This window comes from Ylistrum balloti, unplaced genomic scaffold (genome assembly GCF_031769215.1).
Source record: "Ylistrum balloti isolate Yb309-2 unplaced genomic scaffold, AGI_CSIRO_Ybal_v1 Utg370792, whole genome shotgun sequence".
NCBI classification, from domain to species: domain Eukaryota; kingdom Metazoa; phylum Mollusca; class Bivalvia; order Pectinida; family Pectinidae; genus Ylistrum; species Ylistrum balloti.
In genome coordinates, this window is record NW_026782462.1 from 673764 (window position 1) to 700113 (window position 26350).

Here is a 26350-nt window from a genome sequence, read left to right on the forward strand (position 1 = left end):
GATTAAAATTCTAGTGGATCAGTACGTAAAAGCAAATTTGTACTATTGTATAGAGATATGCAGGGACATTGCCAAGTCATACGTTGGTGTATTCGAGAGCAGATTCACTTGCTGATAAACAAGTATACGTTTTCATCAGCGTAAAAGGTTCGATTATAAATCTATTTTTGTCGGTGTGATGGTAAACAGTTTGATAGACGCAATATAATTATCATAACTGTGTAGACCCCAGTCCCTAAAGACCTAACGATTGATCGAATCGCCTTTAATACCTATACCGCCCTCTGCCAAATGAATCCATGTAATGTTACGGTACACTGAACAGACTTTCAAGACGAGATGGAAATGTTTCTATTTCTGTATACTCGTTGATGTCCACGCTATCTTATTTTTCCAATAAAATGTTGTTTTTATATCTTAATATATCATTTATCGTCGATTATGAATTATTTTAATCTAATTTTCATGACGAGAAAATGTTGTGGCATAAAAAAGGTGTGATGTAGTTCGTCCCTTACCTGTTAGCAATATTCTCTACAAGTCATTGCCTTACAGTGTTACTTCTGTCTAACACCGAATATATGTATGTATTTAGATAATATAGTATATCGTATTGTCTTTTCAGAAAACAGGTCGGAGATCCAGGACAAGTCTACGGAGACCATCCTTATACTTGTTTGTGGAAGTATTTTAATTGAGGATTTGTAAGGAAGTGAAATAACACATGAAAATCCTGTTGTATGGGGGATACTAGTTATCATTGTAGAGTGTTTGTGCGACCCTGTAAAGCTGCCAACATATCTTAGTGTTGTGGTCACACGGGGAAAAGTCACTTATTTTCTATGTTCTTTGTAAATGCTACAGCTCATCGTCGTGCTTTTTGCCATTTTGATTCTTCAAAAGTAAAGTGCTGTCCGCTCTCGGAATTCTCTTGACGATAATCGACCTATCAGCATTGTTGTGTCAAAGGTTCAACCATTAACAGGAAGTCGGCCTCAGCACGTCAGCGACAAAACTGTGTGTCGGGGCAATAATTCAAACATAAGCAGTGATCACCACAACACAGCTAGTAGAGGTTGGGGATATTCATCGTGTGTCGTTAGTTGTAAATGTTGATTTGCTGTTTGCTGTTGGTCGAAAACATGTCGACTCTACACTGCGGCCATGGATGGCACATATTATACGTAAACGCGGTTATGAATCTCAGCTTTCAACCATAAGGATATTCTGTGACACGTGGAACTACTACTGTCAAATCTATATAACCATGAAAAGCTCTCTTTGCTGGATCTACCGGATTATCAAGTGGTCCTCCATACTTCTTGTCATTCCATTCGCTCAAGGTAAGTAGAAAACTAGTAGATATGGACGTCCTTTACGATTGCAATTGTTATCAGCATTGAGAAACAATTCGTCTTAATCTTAGAAAAAAAATCACAATTTTAAGGCGGAATATGACTGTTAAAGCTTTTTTGATCGCATGATCAATATCGATCACGTCATTCATTATTACATCCCCGACTAAGAGAGATCATAATGTGGAAACGCAATAGTATGTTTACCTGGGTTGAAGATATCACGACTGCGTGGTGTATATGTAGATATACATAGATGTACTTTGTCATTTAACTGAACCAAACTAATGCGCGTGCCATTGTTTAAACGAAAAATATTTGCATTCCCTACACGAAATTACTGAAAATTGAAAATTCATTCAATTTATCTAATGCTGAAATAAGGCAAGCGCTAAACGTATCTAATTATAGATTTGTTACCCAGATGTTTCGCTCTCGAACATTATTGTGATGAATCAACTTGAATATATCCAAGAGAAATATGTATTGGAATTACTGTGTTAATTTAGCGGAAAGATTCCTGAAGCAACATATAAGTGCGGAAATACGACTGTGTAATAAGACAAATTTCATTTTCTAACGTAAAAGTTATTTGACGTCAAGAAGTCGTTAACCTCTCCCAAACCATTGTGAACACGGTTGAAGAAAACGGGACGCGGTAGCACATTATCATGCCAAATGTACGCATATATTTTATATAGCTGTACAATTTTATCTATCGTAATGCTGATTCACTGTTTACTAGGGGCGGTAATTGAGCAATTTCTGAAAGCAATTTAATCTTCGCATACATATAAATTTTCCCATGATTACCACCAGGAAGCAAAACCAGTCAGCATTCATAGTTTAAGTCTAGTTAACATTGAACATACAGCTGCTATATGCATGTCATATTAATGTATTCCTGCTTGGAATAAGAAGTCTGAAAAGGTAAACAGAGGCCGCTTAATCTCTTAAACAGTATATATACCTGCACTATTGGAATATGTTTCTGTTAGCAAAGTGCTTTTGATGTAGCAAGTGATAGGTACCATTAGAAAGCCTTGATATTATGGACGCTAAGGTGAAAGCATCTATTCTGAACTTAAATTATGATATATGTGTATCCCATAATAGCAGACACATATAATTCATTAATGGAGTGTATACCATCATACGACTACCGTTATATATCAATGTTAAAGAAAAGATACTTGACAGTAAATGCATACAAATTGTTTACATCTCCACTGTTGACAGTTAATAATCTGAATTTTGACAAAAATGAAAATATCAAACATCGCCATAAATGTAAACGCATTTCATAGAAAACAGACGATAAATCTACAAGTGAGTAAATGTTTATTTAGATACTGCTTAACAAATCATTATCACACCATGAAACATTAAATGGAGACTCTCCCGGTACTCCTGCTACTTTTAAACATTTGGGTTCATCACAGAAGTTCTCCCATTCCTGATGTAAATAAAATTGTATTCAATTATACACTGAATTTGTCCTGGTAGTAACAACATCGCTTGTCTGAGGTTTTAAGTCCTCGTAACAGCCGTAATGAAATGAAAACGATTACAAGAAATAACTAAGTCTTTTCAAACATTTCGTCACAGCATAGTAATGCTAGTATGAAGCTCATACAGGTCACATGATACTGACAGCGGGCTATCTATTCAATGCTGAACGTGTTATTAAACGGCATACAGAGAACAAAGAATATCATTTTGGTGATTTAGATATATCAGGAAAACCTTCCTCATATCAGCTAGAGCCCATTGCAACATTGATACAATATCGGGAATTAAAGGTCGCGAGTGTTTGTTGAAGATAGAAGCGCCAACGATCCTAATTTAAATCGCCTTCTTGTGTATGTGTGCATGTATGTTTGGTAAAGGGGGGGTGGGGGGTGGGGTGGGGGGGGAGGGTTGTGTTATTCATATGCTTGCGACCTTCAGATTCAGTGTATATGAGGTAATGGGGGTATTATTCATATGCTTGCGACCTTCAGATTCAGTGTATGTGAGGTAATGGGGGTGTTATTCATATGCTTGCGACCTTCAGATTCAGTGTATGTGAGGTAATGGGGGTATTATTCATATGCTTGCGACCTTCAGATTCAGTGTATGTTGGGTAAGGGGTATTATTCATATACCTTCAGATTCAGTGTATGTGAGGTAATGGGGGTATTATTCATATGCTTGCGACCTTCAGATTCAGTGTATGTGAGGTAATGGGGGTGTTATTCATATGCTTGCGACCTTCAGATTCAGTGTATGTGAGGTAATGGGGGTGTTATTCATATGCTTGCGACCTTCAGATTCAGTGTATGTGAGGTAATGGGGGTATTATTCATATGCTTGCTTGCGACCTTCAGATTCAGTGTATGTGAGGTAATGGGGGGTTATTCATATGTATTCAGATTCATTGTATGTGATATGCATATGCGACCTTCAGATTCAGTGTATGTTGGGTAAGGGGTATTATTCATATGCTTGCGACCTTCAGATTCAGTGTATGTTGGGTAAGGGGTATTATTCATATGCTTGCGACCTTCAAATTCAATGTATGTTGGGTGAGGGGTATTATCCCTATGCTTGCGACCTTCAGATTCAGTGTATGTGGAGTAAGGGGTATAATTCATATGCATACGATCTTCAGACTCACTGTATGTAGAAGGATCTGCGTAATAATTTACTCTTGTTATAATAACTCAAATGATATTCATAATATTTCAATATCGTTTTTGGTATACTATGTACAACATGTACCGAAGATGAACTGTAAGACTTTAAACATAAACTAAATGGACATTATATTTTTTAAAACAGAACATTGCTACTTAAATCGTGAATAAAGTTTACGAATATAACCCACTTTTACTTAGGCTGGAACAATTGGAAAAATCGTTGAACTTTGGTGAAAATGTTACTCTTGAGGGAGACTGGAACTCTAATTGCCAAATGGGCGATTAAAAAAACTGTCAAACTTTTTTTAATACATGCAATATAGGTAGAACTTCCTTCAGGGACCCGCATTTTCTTCCCACGGAACCACCATGCCCATAAAAGATTTGGCATCACTCGGGATTACAGCAATTTTGGAATGGCATTGTCTCCGTGTTTTCGAGATCTGTTTGGAATTGCATTTCCAGCCCCTTTGGGATGACAATTTTGGGTGAAAACCGGTGATAACATTTGTGGTAATTACTGTAGTAAATTTCCATTCACACCATGAAAAATCCAAATCCTGTTCGCAATTTGCATGCTTAATGGCATTGATGACGAAGGCAATGCGGTCAACGCGAAGGTTAATCGCGAGGGGAATTAGCAAGAAATAACCACGAACAGTTTAGGTGTTGGAATTTGTAACAATAGTCAAATTCACATGAATAGTTACACTCTTGGGTTTGTAAAAGTTACGTGCAGAGGAACATGTGGCATCTGTGTTTGTTAACGATTAATGTCATTTGTGTCGGAGCATTGTGATCGCAAATACTGTAAGGTAACACACTTATGCTTGTATATCTGAATAATGTACTATAATAGATAAACTACGTAAGAAGCTCCTTCTGTAAATTTTAGTACTAGATGAAGGTTTTGTAACGACCTAAATAAAACTTAAATTAAAATAAAATCCACGGATGTCTGTTTACCTGTGACTTAAAGTACTAACACTTGTTACAATATAACAATTACACATTAAATTACTTTATTCCACAGATACCCCAACACACCTTAACTACATCACTTTAATACATAAATTTTCAAACACACCTGAGACAGACTTGTGAAATTCTCTTATTGTAGAATTATTTGATAGGTGCATGTTTGATGTGTAATTAATATTTTAAATCTGATACTAAGTAAATTTAGAATGTGTCACAGCTGATGTTTTTAATTTGATTTATTTTTCCTGTTGTCTACCGGATATAAACCAAGCGTCATGTTTTCAGTTTGTTATACATTGATATAGATATAGATATAGAGCTGGTTTCTTCAGATATTATTCACTACATCGCAGTTAAAGCACTTGTGAATCTCGACGATGACACATTAATTCCAAACCTTTTTCTGTTAGAACTTTCAGAACGAATTTGTGAATCCTTGGATATACAATAACACTATATGGACATTTAAACTTCATTTCTCGGCGAAATGCCAATCTTGCACAATTATTTGCTCTAAAAAATAAACAAAACTGACAAAATATTAAACTACTTAGTGGTTACTCAAGCATTCTGCATTTTTTTCCATTCGATTTAGGTTATTTGCAAACAAAAAAAAAAAAAGGGGGGGGGGGCTGAATCTAATGAAGAGCTTATCAAAACAGGTGACAGCAACCTTGTAAAGTCGTTTAATTTCACCTTTAGATATACTAATGACGTCTTGTCTTTAAATAACAAGAAAGTTATCGACTACGTCCATCGTATATATCCACCACAACTGGAAATCAAAGATACAACAGACTCTTCTACATCAGCTGTTCAATCTGTTCTCACAAGGAAACCCACAGACAATTTTCTGTCGATCTGTATGATACACATGATGATTTCAATGTCCCTATTGTGAAGTTTCTTTTTCTGAATAGCAATATACCTGCATCTCCAACCTATGCCATTTAAATGTCACAGTTGGTTCGATATTCATAGGTCTGCCCCCATTATCACGATTTCCGTGAAAGAAGTCGTCAACTGACTGACAAACTTGTAACATAGGGTTCAAAATATGGAGGTTGAAAAAAAATGTTGTATAAATAACTCTCATTTGAGATTATGACATTACCTACTTGGATTTACCGGGGTTTACATGGCGAGTGTCGTCGATGAAGCATTAGACGCTTACTCTTCCTGAAGACCTGTTCGTATTATCCTTGTACTTTTTTCAGGTGTCTTCCTGTAAATCTTTTGCCCTGGGTTTATGGAATTTGAGTTTGAATTAAGATTATGTTGCTATGTTGGTATTATCTTTGTTGATGTTTTTGTATTCTTTTACGTTACTGGTGAATCATTGAAAACATACTAAAAATCCAAAGCATTGGCTTACCAATTGACCAATGATATTAAATGACAAAACATCGAATTGTTTTCTATTTTATAATATCGATATAGTTTTTCATGCTGTTGAAATCACTCCAAAACAATTTGACATTCACTGAAGTATTATCTTTGAGTAAATAAAAAACCTTTCGGAAAACGGCAACTCTCCAGCGGAAAAAGATAAAAAAAAGGTCTCTGAAACATGATTATTGGGCTGTCTAAATATCAAACAAATTGTTATTATAGTCCTATTGTGTAGAAATATCGATCAATGAGACCTAAGCGAGATTATAAATCTATCAACAGTTAATGAATTCCAATGTCGGATTGAAATATCACCTTTGTTACTGTATGCAGAATTACACAGAGGAGGTTTCAGAATTAATTGAATAATACAAACCATACTGTCTGTTTCTGAAAGCTAAAAATGCAACTCTAATCCTAAAAGGTGTTAACTTTTACGATCATATTTTGTATATGGGTGCTCTCATCTATAATACATCGCATTTTTAGTTCGTTTTCCAAGATTACTTTTTGGGAATATGAATGTTGAATGCTAGTTTTACTTACACTGTTAATAGAACAAGACGGAAATGACGTCTCTAGATTGAATTATTGATAGCACATTGTGTCTTTGATCTGTATACACTACATACGTTACAATGATGATTTGATACAATATGCTTTTGAGATATCATAACCTAGGCGAGGACATATGTTAACAATTCTATAACGATTTTTGAAACCGTCTCAGTTTCGAGATATATGTTTATTGATTTCGTTTTTTGCTTTATTACAAACTTAATACATGTATAAAACAGACAATGTAATATTGTGAAATATCTTCAGAAATAGAGTATCAATATACACTGTATTTAACAGATGTTATACCTGATACGTTGTCTGGATTTTATGGTAGTGTCATTCTACATGCTATATTGTTACCATCCTTCTCTATGTAATTGAGAAACGTTTGCCGTTGTAATGCTAACTACAGTGCCCATGTTTTTCAGTGTGCACTCATTTTCAGACATTTATCGTGCAGTCACAAACATCGTGCATTTCCACGTGCATCACAAAAATCAACAAAACAATACCAACCTGGAAACATAATCATAGTCAAAACTCCAATTCAATAAAATTATAGCACATTATAAACAAAAGAAAGATCTCTGCGCGAAGACACATGGAAAAGAGCAAGGAGATTAAGACCAGGCGTTCCAGAAGAGTAAGCGTCTTCTGCTTCACTGACAACACCAGCCATGTTATTCTTGATCTACTATGTAAATCCAGTCATGTGTATACTTAATATCTCATATAGCACTATATACTCAATTTCGTATTTGCAAACGTGACATTACTAACTTGGACCAGTTAGAGTTTACAATGCAAAAATCGTCGAAGCACTAGAAGACACTTAGTTTTCTGGACCATCTAGTTTTCTTAAAAAGAAGTCAATTTGTACATATTTCTTTTATCAATATTTTCTTTGTTTATTTAATTCGAATTTGAATTATTGTGCTTGTTAACAAGCTGGTATTTTTCCTTGATGCTTTCAATCCAATTAAGGAGCACTGGACGAACATGCTGGATTATCATATTACATGTCGTAGGAAGCGACACGTCATTATTCTCGCCTTACGTGCAAAGTGGACATCGGAGAGCGCAATGCTTTCTTTCTATCAAGCAGACATTGAACACACCAAAACAGATCAGATGCCTCGATTGTAATACTCAACTTGTATTTTGTTTTTTTCTTTCCTGGTTGTGTTCTTTTCTGTACGTTATTTTCCGCTTTTGACGGATCTCGAGACCTCCTTCTGCATATGAGCATGACTGTTGGAAGGACTTTAAATTCCCTAAAACAAAGCTGCAATATATACTTCTATGCTTATGTTTCCTGGTTGAAATACTTGACGTATATGTAAATCATTTGCAGAGAAATTTTGATATGATTACCTAATGTTCAGTTGTTTTTTCAACGGATATGTATATCCTGGATGAAATAAATCTACGTATTTCTTTAAGATAAAATACCAGTTATATTTGCGATATGATTATATTTTGAAAAAAAAATGCGTTTCGAAATTCTTCTTAAAGTTTACCGTAAACTTGACGTTTACGTAAATTGATCACGTTTTAGCCAATGTTTACCGTTGACCTAAATTAGACTCGCATTGGCCCGCTGTGCTAAACATACACTGTTATTTAATGTTAAGTTGGAGCCACAAATGTCGTTCTGGTTCAGGTGAGTTTTTTTTCTCTGCCAGTGACATACATGTAGTACTGTCTCTCAGTCGTACGTAGGTAGAAGTATCTAGTCAGGAGAAGTAAATCAGGCAGGTTAAATTTAATAAACGTGTAAGCAAAGGCGACAACCTTCGTCAATGTTGACAATGCTAAAAGCAAATAATTCAATAGCGGCAAGTTCAGCGTGCTCTCGAGGTCATTAATTACTTCAAGGTTATACAATGTCATGTCGATTTTAAAAACTGTCGTCTTGTAATTCAATCTGTTTAATTCAATCGCAAATACACTAGCGTTACAGTCGTCGTGAGCACACGTAAATGAACAACAGACAGCCATGTTGGTTACAGTTGTGGACATCAAGAGAGTGTCATACATTAAAATTTGATCTGTTGTTATCACTGACATTACAGAGAAGGAAAGATGTGAAGCTAGAAATGATGAACTGTCGAGCACAAAAACTCTATGTCATATAGATAACACAACAAATATCGACGTTTTAGTTTGGAGTGATGCAGGTTGATGAAGGCATGACCTTATTTGGTATTATTCTATTGCCCTCTGGTCGTGTTAACCATATTTAGGCGTTGACTTTAAAACAACCTTGTACCACACAAAACAATGCAAATCGTAAGACAAAAATCAGCGCAGCTCTCCCGCGTTTGTGGTCTAATTCTATACATCAATGTGCAATTACAGAGTGCGTGTATTTTTTAAGAGCCAAGTCCCTACCGTAAACTTATATACCAGAATTAGTTATGTATATACAAAATGTAAAAGTGCATGTTTAAAAGAGGACAAATTAAAAAAAATCATGACCACTCGTGCTATACATATAGCATTTCCAAGACTGTGTCAATTACCTTAAACAAAATTACAATTTAAGGAAAAACCCTCTATTGGTGTTACAGGTTAGTGTCCTGTCACAATAGAACTGTTTTCAAACCCTTCTGTATTTACATAAAAACATTATTGACCCCACCCCTTGAGACCCCCTATTTCAGTTTCGTCAGAGGTATCGATGCCCATTCTTCTCGTTTGAAATCGTAACTTTACTTATATTGATTGCATGAAGGGGTTGTCGATGAAGCAGAGGATGATAATCCTTCTGAAATACCTGGTTTAATTACTATTGTGCCTGCATGTTAAACTCTCGTTTGGTTGGTTTTTATACTAAAATAATGTTAAATCTTCACATCGTGTACGACAAAAATGATCACATCGTCATTTTAATGCTAATGTTGTTACATGACGTAATCTATTCATAATATCTATCACACTTGTCATTATCAATTTCCATATTTCATGGTTCTAGGTTTTCAACAGCAATAGAAAATCATTTTGCTTGATACAAGGATACTTAAGATAGCGATGAACCTATATCGCAAAAATACAGAAAGAAAATATCCACGCGACTTGGAAAACAGTCTAAAATGGAATGTAATTAACTAGACATGTTGATGTCCACAAAAAGCCGACAGATTTCAGCCTTATTTTTGTTAACTTCAACTTGTTCTCATCACTCTGGGTTGACGCGATACGATATAACATACATAGTCAACACAGCTTGAGCGAGGTAATTGCCAATTTACTGCTATTGACAAAATCAACATAGCACTGGTTGTATCCGATGATTTCATGGGAGACAATCTCACAAAACATGTTCGGAACCTAGGTAGATTAAACTTAATTGCATAACCCCCATTCGAATGTTAGCAGGTGCTGTATTATGTGAGCGTATGTGCAAGATGTTTTACGTTTCCTGCTAAAATAACCCATTATAAACACTGCATGATATAGACACGTGCAGGTTTAAGCATTAAATAAGTTTGATTGTTGGAGTTGTTACAAGTTTGTACCGGACTGGGGTAGTTACTAATACAATTACATAACGTATTGATCGCATGGCAGCATAAATTAATTGCATCTGGTGCAGTGAGGATGTTAGGTACTTTTATATAATCGTAAGAGTTCCTTTATTTTTACAGTTTTTATCATAAACATTAAGTCAGAGTCGCTTTATCGGGATTAAAGTACAAATATCTATTTGATTTTCAATACGGTACACTACAAGCATCTGATTTTACTACCGCCCTGTTTCTTTATTTGAATAATTGAATGTGTGCTTATATAGAAACTTTAGTAAACTTAGATATTACGTGCAGGTTTCACTACAACCTTAGACAACTCGAGGTCAGTTAAATTGTACTGGGGAGTGCATAATTCTAAGTTGTCTATTCTAATGATATTTGCGATTTGCTATGGACATTGTGTTAATATGACATCTGCAAGGCAAGCCTCGTCTTCATCCATGTCGACAAATACTTAAAACAATTGTATCCTTTATAAAACAGAATTCACATATAGACCATTAAAGCAAATGTGAAGTTTTGCTTACGGATATCAATAAAACAAATGACATATTGATTGAAAGAGAAAGAGTTGCTAGATAGACTGATAATCAAGCAATTTTCTTTTGATTAAAATCGCAAAATGTTAGAACAAACGAGTCATTCAGGCTTGTCAAAAATGCCTTGAAAACTTCATATTAGACCCACTATCCTGAATAATCCCGTGTACATCTTACACCTGATTTTTTTGTTCATGGTAGTAAACATTCAAGTTTGTTGCAAATCTAGACAGCAGCTGCACGTGCGTGCTACATTTGAACAATATTTTTTTCTTTTATGTTAATTATCAAGGGAGAATCAAAACACTACATATTGAGCTCGATCGAAGGTTTTTTTTTTTTCTGATCATGACAACTCACAAGGACACTTCAAGAGACACATTCTTCAAGTCGGCTATCGTTATCTCCGCAGCCGTTCAATGCCGAGTCGGTGAAGCATAACACGCTGTCACTTTAGTCTGGTAGGTTGAACGATGATGACAACAAAAGTGACAGAGCGGATGGAAAATCAATGCATTTCATTAGATATTTTGCGGTCATATTTTCGAACAAGAATGACAGAATTAGAATTTTATTATATATATATAATGATAATTGTAATCACACAACTATAAAGTTATCTATGATGTATAAATACATGAATCCCGAAGTTAACAATCCAAAAAAGTTAAAGATATGAATACGTTGGTATTACCTCTTTTTTCAATATAATATTTTTTAACATGGACCAGAACGAGTAGTACACGTTTGTATCGCTAGAGTAAAACCTAGAGAGTCGATTTATTTCGATATGACTGGGGTTACAATTTGGAGAGTCGACTTATTTCGACATGACTGGGGTTACAATTTGGAGAGTCGACTTATTTCGACATGACTGGGGTTACAATTTGAATAGTCGACTTATTTCAATATGACTGGGGTTACAATTTTGAGAGTCGACTTATTTCGATATGACTGGGGATACAATTTGGAGAGTCGGCTTATTTCGATATGACTGGGGTTACAATTTGAATAGTCGACTTATTTCGATATGACTGGGGTTACAATTCGGAGAGTTGACATATTTCGATATGACAGGGTTACACGATACTGTTTGAAACGTTTTATTTTAATTGCCACTTCTGTACACTGTATTTTTATGAAACTACTATAACTGAAGTGCTAATTTATCGTTGCACTAATTTGCTGAAATGTGATTATGCGTTAAGTATGATAGCGCTAAATGAAGGTTTACAGTACTTTACATTGAACCACAGCAATCAATATCATAGTGTTGATGCTACGTCCTGTCTATTTGTAAACCTTACATAAACAAAAGTATTGATTTCACGTCAGAGAGTTCATACCTACATATATGTATACGTTCACCGCACCTAGTGACATGATCCTAACTATCCTAATGAGCTGTTGCACGAGTAAAATAACATAAATAATATATGACACACATGAATGCAATGTGTTAGTCCAATCAAGACACATTCAACTGTTCACACTTTAGTATATCAATCAATACGATACATCAATGTTTTGCCAAACATAATTAGATCAAAGCCAATTTGGTATTAAAGGAACACTCTGTATATCGCCTGGAACGGTTCCGAGTGCTGCACTAATCTAAGCAAAGTGGCGCCAGTCGTGAACAATAATATGTATATAGATGTATGTGTATGTGTTACGTATTCTAATATAATCTACACAAAGATCTTAATAAAAAGATTTGAATATTTGTTTTCATTTGATGCTACTGTGATCTCCTCAGGTCCTACACACGTGCATGACAATAATAAACTACCCACTTTGTAAATGCTTGTTATATCGCATATTGGTAAGCTTTATAGGTAATGTAAAGGATATTCCAGGCAATCGTAGCTCAGAAAAAATCATCAACGTAGTGATATAAAAAATATATATGAAATCAATAATAGAAATAGCTGACTGTAAGAATTGTGTGTCAGTTAAATGTGACATATTGGGATATCTAAATGGTGACAGTTCAGTGTGATGGCACTATCAAAGGACCGTCAGTGGCACAATCAGTTCCGAATGATATATTCGTATAAGGCGCAGCTGTTGGAATGATTTAAGATTACAAACATTAAAAAAAGGAATTAGGATATCTGACATTTATAGAAACCATAGGACATGAGCATTCTGCGCGAATACTGAAATATTACAAGTTCAACAGATCTTATATAGCTTTAAAACATATTAATCAGAATGGTTACGGTGATTGATAGGTGATCAACGAAGGCATCATCTTCAAAATGCGGCATTACATAAATCTTGCTATAATTCAATAAAAACGGAGTCCAATTGTGATGTTGATTGTAATTGTGGAAACTCCAATTTGTATTCGATTCACTTTTGTGGGAGCATTCCGTTTGTTTTACAATCAGATATATTGACCAACCAATCTTAAACAAATCCCGCAAGTGTGCAATCGCAACGGCCATGCTGTTTATGTGACTGCGGATAGAATATTAAATGCGCTGTACGATCCATCAATTATTCTATAAAGTGCACTTATGCTGAATACTTGTATCGTGACATAAATATTAAAGACCTATCAGATCTGATTTAATTGTATATTACATTCATCAAGGTATTGTTTTTGTCGTACAAAGCCTTAAGTATCGATCATCTCCTATTTAATTGGCCTCTTTTGAATGTAACGTTTTTGAAGAATCGTAACAACTTGAATAACTTAAGGCGATATGTCTACCATCAGACAAGACGTCTTTGTTAATGTTTAAAGGAAAGTATATGTTTTTAAAATCAGACCTCTTTATGATGAAATTTCATATTTCGATTACAGGTTAGATGTAGGCTCCAATACCGGAGACAAACGTGAATAAATAAGTGTGCAGTATAACCATCAGAATAGTAACTCGCCGTTAATAGTTTAAAAGTCTCCGTATACTAAGGACTGAGAGCACCTGTATCAGGCTTTTTTCGTCTCCCTTTGTCCATAGCATGCGTTAACACTTCGATGCTTTGTATAAACTCCTTTTCGATAGCATTATTCGATATTAATTGATATGCACTTTATGCACCGCATTGCATTGCCATACGTAATGGAATTCTTTAAGTACATTCATCATCCATGGGACGCAATCAAAAATACATTGATTATCAATATAATGTAATAATGACTGAATAAACAGACAGAGCAACTGGAACAGAACACATTTCAGGGAAAGCCTGGAACTTGTTTCACGACGAGTGTAATCTGATTATAAAAAATGCCGTTACATTATCAATATCGAAACAATAGAGGAGGTGAATGAACCAGTCAGGCCTTGGGTCCTTAGATTTATTTCATTTATTATCACCTGTTTTGGGGATTTGTTTTGTTTCTAATATCACCTGCAGCACATTTTATTGGAACCACTTTTGTTAATATCAGTCACGTCTTTTGTTAACTGTTCAGTACAGTCCTTTGTTTAGCTGTGATATAACCCGGTTGTATGGCCTTAAAATCAGGAATAGAAGTGCAGAATGCGCTCATTGACTTAACGGTCTCTTGAACTCATCAGACATATCGAAATTACGAACGTGTCAACATAATCATAATCCAAACTCCAATTCAGTAACTCTAAGGCACAATATACACAGAGACATCATCCCACATCACTTTCGCTTTCTGCACCCCTGGAACATGTCATAACAAAAATCGGTATATATGACGAATGCGGTCAATAGATTTCTGGTTATTTAGAGACAAGACGTCATCAATATATCTGAAAGTGAAACTTGACGACTAAGGAGGTCTTTGTGACCTTTTGTAGCCAGCTCTTCAATCAATGCAGCTTCGCTTGGAAACAAGAAGCAAACAAAAGGGCGCAATTAGTTCCCATAGGAACGCCAAAAGTCTGTTAGAGGATCTTACCATCAACATCGACGAAGATGTTTGTCTTTTGTAAAATCTTCAGGTCCAGCGTGATATTTGATAAAGAACTGGAAAACAACAAATTTCTTGGTGTGCAGGCTGATAAACAATACGGGTCCAGGATTTGATTCCCTTGTGATAATGATATGGCAAGTAATTATTCTATTGTTTGTCTTGTTCATACGGTCACTATCGTGGGATGTTACCGGATTTATACAAGGAGTGTTGTGAAAGGACGCATAATTTGGATATTCTTTTTAGGATCACAGAAGAGTGTCTCTCACCATACTCCACTTTGTCTCATGACGCTTACAAGAGGTTACTGAGAACTTGCTGCAAAGTCATTTAGAAGTACGTCAAAAACCATACTCCACTTAGTCTCATGATGCTTACAACCGGTCAATGAGAACTTACTGCAAAGTCATTAAAAAGTACGTCCAAGAGACGTTTGAATTGCATTAAATGAGCAGAAAACAAAACCATTATCGCATTGGTAGACAGCAAACGGAAAAGGTGTAATGTCACATGGACATGAAAAAGATACGAAAATATAGCGAAAACAATAGATATATATATATTGTTTATATTGTAAATTCGCTCTGTGAAAAAGGATCAGCAAAGTTAATTATTGTATCCTGCGATGTTTGACAACATGCATAGTATGTTACAAATACTCTGAGCTTTCTTTTTTAAATGACCTGTTGATCAACCATGCTCTTTATTGTACTGTAGCAGTGAAACAGCTGATTGGTTAGCTTCCTTCTGTTTAAGATATATTCGTTTTTGTGTTATAAAGTTTACATCATTGCAACAGCTCAGGTCTTGTGAAGGCAGTATCGACCAATGATGGGGTAACTCAGAGAAAAATCATACTGAACTCATTCTGGAATATCCTAACCTTGACACAGCTCTCTTAAAGGTTAATGTTTAACAGGGAACACATTTTATAGACTCGAGTCATTTACAAAGTTCAATCAAATATTTTTTTACAAGTTGAAACTTTTTTTTTTTTGACGTCATGTCATACACAGTTCATAGTTACGTTTGTGTATATGTAATTGATTCACTGTAGAATAGAAAAAAAGTACATAACTATAAAACAATGATTTACAAAACGAACTGAGAATATATATATTCAAACATACCAGTCAGTACAAGGACTGGTGGTGTTTGTAGGCCAAACTGTAAGTAACCAGCGGATGTAGTATATAGTGATGCGAATATTACTTTCTTTGTAGTTCTGTTGAAATCGTTTGAGAAGTCGTGTCAAATAACTCACACATTCTAACTATTTCACGTGTTGGTTACCCGTCAGTACATATCGAAAGTGACGCCTGTAAGCAAATGACGGCTGCAGGCACCGATCGATGAAGATCTATTGCTAATTTGATAAGTCTCCAAGGCAAAACTCATTCTCTGTTCTGTTTTTTCGGTCTATTGTTTTTGGTTTAAAGTAAAACTGTATTTCCTTTTGAATTTGTGACTCTTCATGTCATGGCTTTTACTTTTGCTATACGTCAATGTAGTTATTTGTAAAACTTATTTGATTGATAATTGATTAAACTGAAGAACAATACATTTGTTAGATCTTTTACATCTCGTTCTTTACTGACGTGTTAGAACAATACACTTGCTGAAGTGTGGTATCTCGTTCTATACTGACGTGTTAGAACAACACACGTGTTGAAGTGTGGTATCTCGTTCTATATTGACTTGTCGGAACAATACACGTGCTGAAGTGTGGTATCTCGTTCTATATTGTCTTGTCGCGACAATACACGTGCTGAAGTGTGGTATCTCGTTCTATATTGTCTTGTTAGAACAATACACGTGCTGAAGTGTGGTATCCATTCTGTATTGACTTGTCGCGACAATACACGTGCTGAAGTGTGATATCTCGTTCTATATTGACGTGTTAAAACAATACACGTGCTGAAGTGTGATATCTCGTTCTATATTGTCTTGTCGGAACAATACACGTGCTGAAGTGTGGTATCTCGTTCTATATTGACTTGTCGGAACAACACACGTGCTGAAGTGTGGTATCTCGTTCTATATTGTCTTGTCGCGACAATACACGTGCTGAAGTGTGGTATCTCGTTCTATATTGACTTGTCGGAACAACACACGTGCTGAAGTGTGGTATCTCGTTCTATATTGACTTGTCGGAACAACACACGTGCTGAAGTGTGGTATCTCGTTCTATTTGGACTTGTTAGAACAACACACGTGCTGAAGTGTGGTGTCTTGTTCTATTTGGACTTGTTCGGACAATATGCGTGTTGAAGTTCTGGTATGTTGACACTGTTGATCAACTTATCAATGAACCAGCTGAAAATATCTTCTTGATATTTATATCGTCACGATAAACAAAAAATAAAACAAAACAAAAACAAAGACAAAAGACAATCAAATAACAAAAAAAAAAAAAAAAAAAAAAAACAAAAAACAAAAACAAAACAAAAAAACAACAAAAAACAACATTGAAACAACAACAAAAAAACCAGTGTGATAGAGTCGTTGTTGTGACTCAAAGTCGATGAAATCGGTGAGCAAAAGAGAGGATAACATGTGAACTCCTTAGAGAGTTAAGGAGAATTAAGACCACATTTCCCGGTAGAGTAAGCGTTTTCTGCTTCATCGATGACACCCGCCATTTTAATCTTTGACAGCTCAAGTAGAAAATTAAAGTTCAAATTGAATAGGACTGTTGTCATATGGAAATACACATTAAACCTCGCAGTTCCAGTAGTTAAAGTCGATCTCGGTATGTGATCGTAACACGTGGAATTTTGGAGATGAAGTATATATCTATTTTATGTTTGTAATTGCCAATGCATTTGGAAAATACGATCCAGCACAAACATGAATATCTAAGGGAATGTAATGAATAGCGAGGCATTTGAATCTACATTTTATCATTTAGAGTGTTAAGTCTGTTTCAAACATGTTATATATAAAGCTGTTCCATACAGAAAATAAAAAAAACACGCACTGTGTCTGATATAAACGGGGAAAATGCGTTAATGGGAGAGATACGTGTCGTATGAGGACAGAGATGGTAAGTTACCGTGTTAAACTTCACATAACATGTGGATCCTATAAAACAAATTTGCAAGGATTGTAGCGTAAGAAAGCTCCTCTGAGTATGTAGATATTTATACAGGCTTCAACATTTATCTTACTAATGCAAAATGTACCACGAGGATGTATTTTCAATTAAATTTGAGTATCAAATTATATACAAGTATGATATCGGAGGGTTATTTTAGGCAGATGATTTGTTACTTCCAGTGCGATGTTAGAAACAAATAGAATGGTCATAATACAGTTTTCCTTGGAACATAACATATTTTATTACGAAGACAATACCAAAGTGTGAAACTACAGCAATCTGCTCGCAGATTCTGACGTCAATAGTTGTTAGACGTCCATTTGTACTCGGCGCTGGTCTCCATGGACTTCGTAACGATATTCGTCTGGTCCACCAATCTGTGCAATTATCACGTGTCATATGTAGGGAACCGCACGTTGATTCATCGTATGTATTGTAGGTGGCGGTCTTGGTATCTAACTGAAATTACCACGAGACGTAATGAAAGTAATCCTATATAAATTATGTTGTCGAATTAACCAACAAAATGATGAAGGAATACTGTGCTTACATCCACAATACCACGTATCGATAAAATAGACACCAAACAGTTCCCCCAGAGGTACGTTTGTATTCCTCTTCATAGTGGAAACCCTTTTTCCAAACATAAAATATCCTCTTTACAGAAATTTTGACAGAATATTGAAAAACTGAAACATAATCCGGGTACTTCCGGTAAAAATAAACATAACACAGTAAATATATTGATATGTTTACATTTGTTAACAGCTTTACAAGGATTCGGTTTAATGGCAAATTGAAGGCATTACTTAAAATCAAACTGAAAAAAAATAAACGCCTAGTCTATAAGAATATTCTAGTGCTGGATAAATTTCATTTACGGTAACAATATATCTACTTAGGCTTATGCAAAAATGTCGTTTATTACTTGCACTGTCCCTGGATTCCATGTTCCTTCGTCCTCACTGGTTGTCAGTCACATCAGGTATACATGTACTGTATAAAAGGATACCAGAGTTATCAGTGATAAAAATAAGGTGTCTAATGGTTATGTGTAACTTTACTCCCAGGCTTTGTCAAGAGTTTACATGTAACGTATAAAAAATGAAAAATACTGCAACTGGAGAATGTGTCATAATGGCTCTGCCATTAACCCTACCTCGTGCCAAACGTCGTTTCATAGCCCCAAATGGAATCATTTCTATTGATTTCTGATATAAGATAGTTATGCGTCAACGTAATTTACAATTGCATATTACCCCTTATGTATTTTATATGAAAATCGATTTAAAATGAAAGCTGTTCTATAGAATATTAACTGGTTTATCAATAACAATATATATGTGTCAGTCAAGTACACAGACATACAGAATAACACGTCGGTGTTGATGTGTTCTCTCTGTACATACAATCCTGACAGGCAATCAGAAGGTTTGAGATGGAAGAGGCAGCAGGTGTGATCAACATGCAAATACGATGAAATCGATATAGAATATAAGTAAAACACCACTTTAAATATATGAATACTTTTTTTACTAGCGAACGTCGTCTTTGAAATGGTCAGGGATGTTTTATTTTCAGTTTTCACTCAAACACGTACAAGTGCCATGTGCAGAAAGTAAAGTGAGCTGTTTGACAATGTTTATTTGTAGAATTTTAACATGTTCTGTCCATTTACAGTAGAAATGATATGTATGGAAAGTTCTTACAGACAAGACCAATGATACATGACTATGTATATACAAGGTAACTGTGAGTATTGTGGTGATAACTTGTGAACATATAGCTCAGTGAAAAGAATGAACTTAATTGACATCGTTTCGGTATCATCATTTTAATGCATGTTGGTATACAAGGTTTTGTTTGACTTACTAAAAGCATTTGTATTTGGTAAATATTTCTTAATCTATGCAGGACGTGTCGTTGATAACAACCGATAAACTCGAACGGACGGTTCGCGTTATATTTTGTAACGGACGTGTTATGTCGATAATAACCGATTAATTCGGACGGACTGTTCCCGTAGTTTTTTTTTTTTTTTTTTGTAACGAACGTGTTATGTTGATAATAACCGATAACCTCGAACGGATGGTTCGCGTAGTTTTTGTGTAACGGGTGTGTTATGTTGATAATAACCGATAAACTCGAACGGACGGATCGCGTAGTCTTATTTCACAGTGAGTTCCACGCTATTACCCTTATCGTAAGCAGGCAGATATATCATAATAAAAATGTCATTTTCCTTATTTCATATCATTACGCAGATATCAATACTATAAACTCATACATGATTTACATAGCTCTATTTCATCTACACTTTGTACCATCTAAGCATAAGTTATTACCGTCGAACGTGTCTAGTAGATAACTATCCCTGATCTCGTCTACAGGAGATACGGTGGACACTCAGTAGGATTCGGACCGTTCAATCACGACAAATCCATCATTTGGATACATTGCAAAAAGATCTGATTAGAAAAATTTATGTCTCAACCTTGACCAATAGTGTTCCTGGGAGATTAACCTTGACCAATAGTGTTCCTGGGTGATTAACCTTGACCAATAGTGTTCCTGGGAGATTAACCTTGACCAATAGTGTTCCTTGGAGATTAACCTTGACCAATAGTGTACCATAGTTATTAACCTTGACCAACAGTGTTCCTGGGAGATTAACCTTGACCAATAGTGTACCAGAGTTATTAACCTTGACCAATAGTGTACCTGGGTGATTAACCTTGACAAAAAGTGCACCTGGGTGATCAACCTTGACAAAAAGTATACCTGGGTGATCAACCCTGACCAATAGTGTACCTGGGTGATTAACCTTGACCAAAAGTGTACCTGGGTGATCAATCTTGACCAATAGTGTACCAGGGTCATTTACCTTGACCAATAGTGTACCTTGGTGATTAACCTTGACCAATAGTGTACCTTGGTGATTAACCTTTACCGACAGTGTACCTTGGTGATTAACCCTGACCAATAGTGTACCAGGGTCATTTACCTTGACCAGTAGTGTACCTTGGTGATTAACCTTGACCGACAATGTACCTTGGTGATTAACCTTGACCAATAGTGTACCTGGGTGATCAATCTTGACCAATAGTTTACCAGGGTGATCAATCTTGACCGATAGTGTACCTGGGTGATGAATGTGATGTGGTAGTATTGTGTACTGTCACATAGATGCTACTCGTTCCTGTCTTGTTTACCTGACAGCGAAGTCAAGCTCTGTAAGTTAAGTTTCAAAGGAATGTATTTTACGTACACATGTATACCAAGTGACAGACATCGAGCTGAAACAATGGAGGTGATTGAGTATCTTGTGACTTGGTGGAGTAAGGAATTGATACTCACGCTATGATTTTTTATCTCTTTCCCTTTGCATACCTAAAAATGCTGCGATATAGGTTGTGTCTGAGTTGTTTATACAAAAGGAATGGAAAATGTATCAGGTTACAGCGCCCTCTAACGGATAAGGCGCTAACTAAATTACGAAAACATGGCCACGCATCTTTCTCTGTCGTGATTATCTTATATCAGCGGCAAGCAGAGCCTTTCCGTTGAATATCATATAGGAGTAGAGACGCACAGAAACAGGCAGACGGTTGGAGCAACCGTTCGTGAAATTACGGAGATGTTAGCTCTTGACAGCGTGAAATGGACGATATTTCTAACACGTCCCGTATCTACAGATATACCAGCATTTTTTGTACTATTCCTGTTATTGCGGACGTTTTAAGAACTGAATTTACAGTTTCAATCTCATTCATCATATCAACATCCTCAATATCATTATCGCGTATTACCATGACAAATTATAAAATCAATTTTTTTATTGTAATGACGGTAATATGAATTATTCAATGAGGCTAAATACTCAATAAATGTGAATATGTTGTCATAGAATAACGAAAACAAAGCGTAATCCGTCACAAATGATTGTAATCGCATGCTGACGTTATTTATACCGCTTGTTAAACTAACCAAGAGTACACGTATGTACATATTAGGTGTACTATTTACGGTACAGAATATGTATGATTAGTACCTAGAGATTCGACGTCAACTTCCTGAAGACAAAACTGACCATCGTCTGGCCAACTTCGCTCGCACGTGAAAAGACAAGAGCGTCCTTGTCGACAATGTTAATGAAGATTTGTGCACTACATTAAAATGTACGACTTCGGTTCGATTTCCAAATAAGTCACAAGATTACCTGTCTAGACGCTAGGATGTGTTGGAACACCAACACGTGAAATTTGTCCTGATTTGAACACGTAATTGTCGCGCAGTAGTCGGGAGGATGTAGAGGTAATCTATCGCAGGACGGAATGGCAAGTCTCAAACTAGTAATTATATAACGGGATTGGGTAGTAATATATCTTCGTTTTCACCCTTCCACATATATTCCATCCTGCTGCTGCTGTTTTTGTCACTTGTATTAGTTACTGCGTAGGCGGTCTTTAGGGAAAATATCATTCTAAAACTGACATCTTTCAAAATCATACATTTGGTTTGTTCATTTTCTATAAAAACATAAGGGTTCCTTTTCAGCATTCTTGTATGGTTTTATAAACATCACAGTGGTATATATATGTATGCATGTTTTTGACATATCTACATGTAACAACAGAAACAGTTCAATTCTATGACGTAACGTAGCTTCCTCGGATTCCCGTTACTAAATACTAATATGATTAACGGGTAAGTATGACACAGGTAACAGGTATAGTACGCTTTGGTAATTAGATATGACTGTTTATTATATCATATTTCTACATTTAATCTCCTGTCGCTGGCGTCAATGTTACAATGATGAGGAACTTGCGACAGCTGGCTATACCGCCAACAGCCGGACTCTGAACTTCAAATGATGACTTCATGGCGTGTTATGTTACAAAACGACAGGGATATGACACAATACAACGATTTTTCATTCATCTAGGACTCATTTAAAAAACATTACAAACCAAAGGAATAATGAAACCTGGAAACGTCATTCTTAGTAACAATTACGGTTCTCAGTTGAAATCGATTTATTGACAAACAGATCGTGTTATCTTTTTGATCCCCACGCCGCACTATTAACAGGTTAACAGTTTTAGGGGGCAGTCATAAATTTAAGTCTTTTCTTTATAATTGACATAACATAATTCAATAATTTATAAGTGCTATCGGTTTCGCTGTTGGCGTGTATGTCTTGTTGAATTAGCCACAGGTACGATCAGTAGTCCTTTGTTGTCAACTATTGGCGCGCCTCCTGTTGTACAAATCACAAGCACGCGCTTACAAGGGTATAAAGGTAACGTCCAACAGTCGTAAATCTGAAGAATACATCCCGGAACATCGTTTTGCTTTTTATACCAAAAGACCGTTGCATGCTTTTAAACCCGCATGCCTTTGTTGTCACTTGGCCGATGAAAGAGAACAGGGCATTGTGATGGGAATGACTAATCGTGTTACGTGTTGACTTCCTGATACATATTTCTCAAACTGTTATCATCAGTTTATCAATAGTTAGAGTTTTAGATAATTCTCGAAGAATAAAAAAAAAGGAATGACTCAAGCATGCATTAAAATAAAAATGTTGTAAGGTTTGGAAGATGCATGATAATTACTGCAACAGACAATGGTCTTTAAATTTGTGTTCAGTTATCCGCCCCTCCGAACAGCTACGTGTAGTAAGCAAGTTGTCAGTAACATCCCACCAGTGACCTGTCATGCTAGCGTGTCAGATACAGCACATTAGTAACCCATCATCTCTAGTAACCTTCTTCTTTACGACAAAATCCGTTATGACCGAAGTTTAAATATCATATATGCTACGTTCCTATTCCTTTGACAATCTTGTTATATATATATATATATATAGATCCATACCCTTCTGTCCGTATTACATGAGCGTGACAAATTAACGAGAGATTATTTTGATTTCTCTCCATTCTCAAGAACTGTTTTTTGCCTGACGTCTTTCTGAAATCCACCCCAATTTCGATTACAAGTTTAGAGGGGACGCATGTGAGGAAAACGATAGGCTCTGTACCGGAACTTTGGAAAACTGACGTCATTATTACAGTATTTTAATGCAATATATTGAACTGTAAAATGAACTAGCATATTGTCATGATAATACATTTGGTGATGTGTTTTAATAAACTCTCCATTCTATGCCATTTCTTTGTAAAGCACAACAAAAGCTCTCGTCAGTGAAGCTATCATTCGGTGGCATCTTCATATAGCACTGTCTGTTCCAATCGCGATGAACCATTGAAAACAAACGTCATTCTGATTTAGTATACAATGATTAAGTAGCTATTTCTTTAAAAAAATAATTGTATGTGTATCTTCAACATTCTTATTTTCATATTTTGCCATAATCTTATTACATGTGAATTTGGAATTTGTTTTTGTTCACCTATTTGTATTTACTTGTCGCTTTCATACATAGAATAGAAAATTAAGTCCAAATATGTTAACACCAACAGCCACTGTTAAGAAACTATCTGATATTTAGTTGTACTTTGTCTAGTGGCCTTGTTTGGTGCTTTGTTTCCCGACTATCTAGTAGTCGTAAAGACTTGTTTAGAGTAGATGTGCTCACCTACTTGCAGTCTTCGTTAACAGATTACGAAGACATTATCCGTTTTATCATACAACTTTTTCTCCTACGGTTTATATTGAACCCCATTTTCTCATTTCCATTCTAGTCTATATAGACAGTTGTAAGTGGTGAATTGAGGAATTTAATATAATTAAAGGTGCGGTTAGACTTACTGCGTTGTAGGGTAATCGTTTGTCTTAACATTTCACGTCAAGCAGTGCCTACAAACAGAAATCTTAAGTGGTAGTCACAAAGGTCGACTTAAACATCCAAATTGGATTGTATTTTTGGTTAAATACATCACCGTTCAATCAAATGCCAACACAACTTAGGCTTCTCTGTTTATCTTCGAGACGTTCGCCGTGTTTCTAGCATGTCTTCAAATTGAAATTGGGAACAATTGTAAAAACCAATAAGACAAAAAAGATAAATGGATGACGAATGAAATAAAGAGAACAACTCGCCCCTGGTTTCTTTATTCCTTTTGAGATCAATCAGGTTTACAGTGCATAGACTTTGTCTGGATGAGGACATGCACATAAGATAAAACAGAAAACATATCTTATTAATTATTGATTCTGGAGTAATGCAAACAACCGTACTACATAGTTCTTCTCCAACTAAATTCTTTAGAACACGGCTGATATAATGTGCATATTATGCAATAACTACATTTATATAATCAGCTGTATGCAAATTCCGACATTGATTGGCTTGTGTACCTTTCAATCAAAATCCTGACATTTATTTTGATTATTTTGTTGGGGTTTTTTTTGTTTACAAAATATCCTCATCGGTTTCAAAATTCTGGTCCTTAGCATCTTTGACAAGTCATAGAAAGACGAAACGGCTGTATAATGAGAATTTTTTTAAAATTGTCTTTAATTTACGCGATGTCCTCCGAGGTTTCAGCCTTTATTATCGCGGACGAGTCCTCGAAAGACGAAACAGTCGATATTGTTTGTTTATACTGTATCAAACTCTAAATGTGTATTGACAACTGTTATTGACTTGTGTGTCTTTAGTGCGGGTATATTTTGAAGTGGTTTATGAAACACCTCATTAATAGAAACAATATTAACAAATTCGATATCCATCTTCTAATGAGGTTACTGTGTTACACTTTTAGAATACAAGCATATTAATACCTATGCTCAATCGGTCTTTTTTAATCATTTTTCGGAACATATGTCTAATTTTCGTCCTGCTGTAGTTCAGTAATAACGCTCTACGGGACTTCCTCCTTGCATCTCCGTTATGTCGGCTGTTTATATTGTGTATTTGCGAGCGTATTACATCATAACTTGCGTGTACAGCCGGGTTTTCACGTCGTATAACAGTGGGGGCTATGATATCCATTAAGACTGGCGTCGTTCTGGGTGACTCGCGTGCATCGTAGATACGAAGCTAGATCTACTAAGGATTATACAGCATCCGTAATTACACGGCGAGGTAATGAGGATGGATCTACCATACAAGTTATCCTGCTTTGATTCCACAAGGTCACTCTGATAGAGATGAGCGATTGCCTTATATTCCATTAACGTATGCAGGCATTTCGGGATCGTTTTGTAACTGATCTCCAGGCATAACGTGTTCCTTCTAACCGACTTTTGTCAGCGACGTGGTTTAATATAATCAGATATTGAATACAAAATAAACAACTGGAAAATAAATGTTTGGTCAGCATACCATGACAT

At 35.7% G+C, this 26350-nt stretch overlaps 1 protein-coding gene across 1 annotated transcript in view; it reads left to right on the forward strand.

Annotated features, from left to right (window-relative positions):
* Window positions 1–1267: 1267 nt before the first annotated feature.
* The window catches only part of LOC132558501 (basement membrane-specific heparan sulfate proteoglycan core protein-like), a 131339-nt gene continuing 106256 nt past the window's right edge, over window positions 1268–26350 (forward strand). Inside the window, exon 1 of the mRNA XM_060223067.1 lies at window positions 1268–1343. Coding sequence (XP_060079050.1) covers window positions 1268–1343 — 76 coding nt within the window. The remainder of the gene's footprint in view (window positions 1344–26350) is intronic.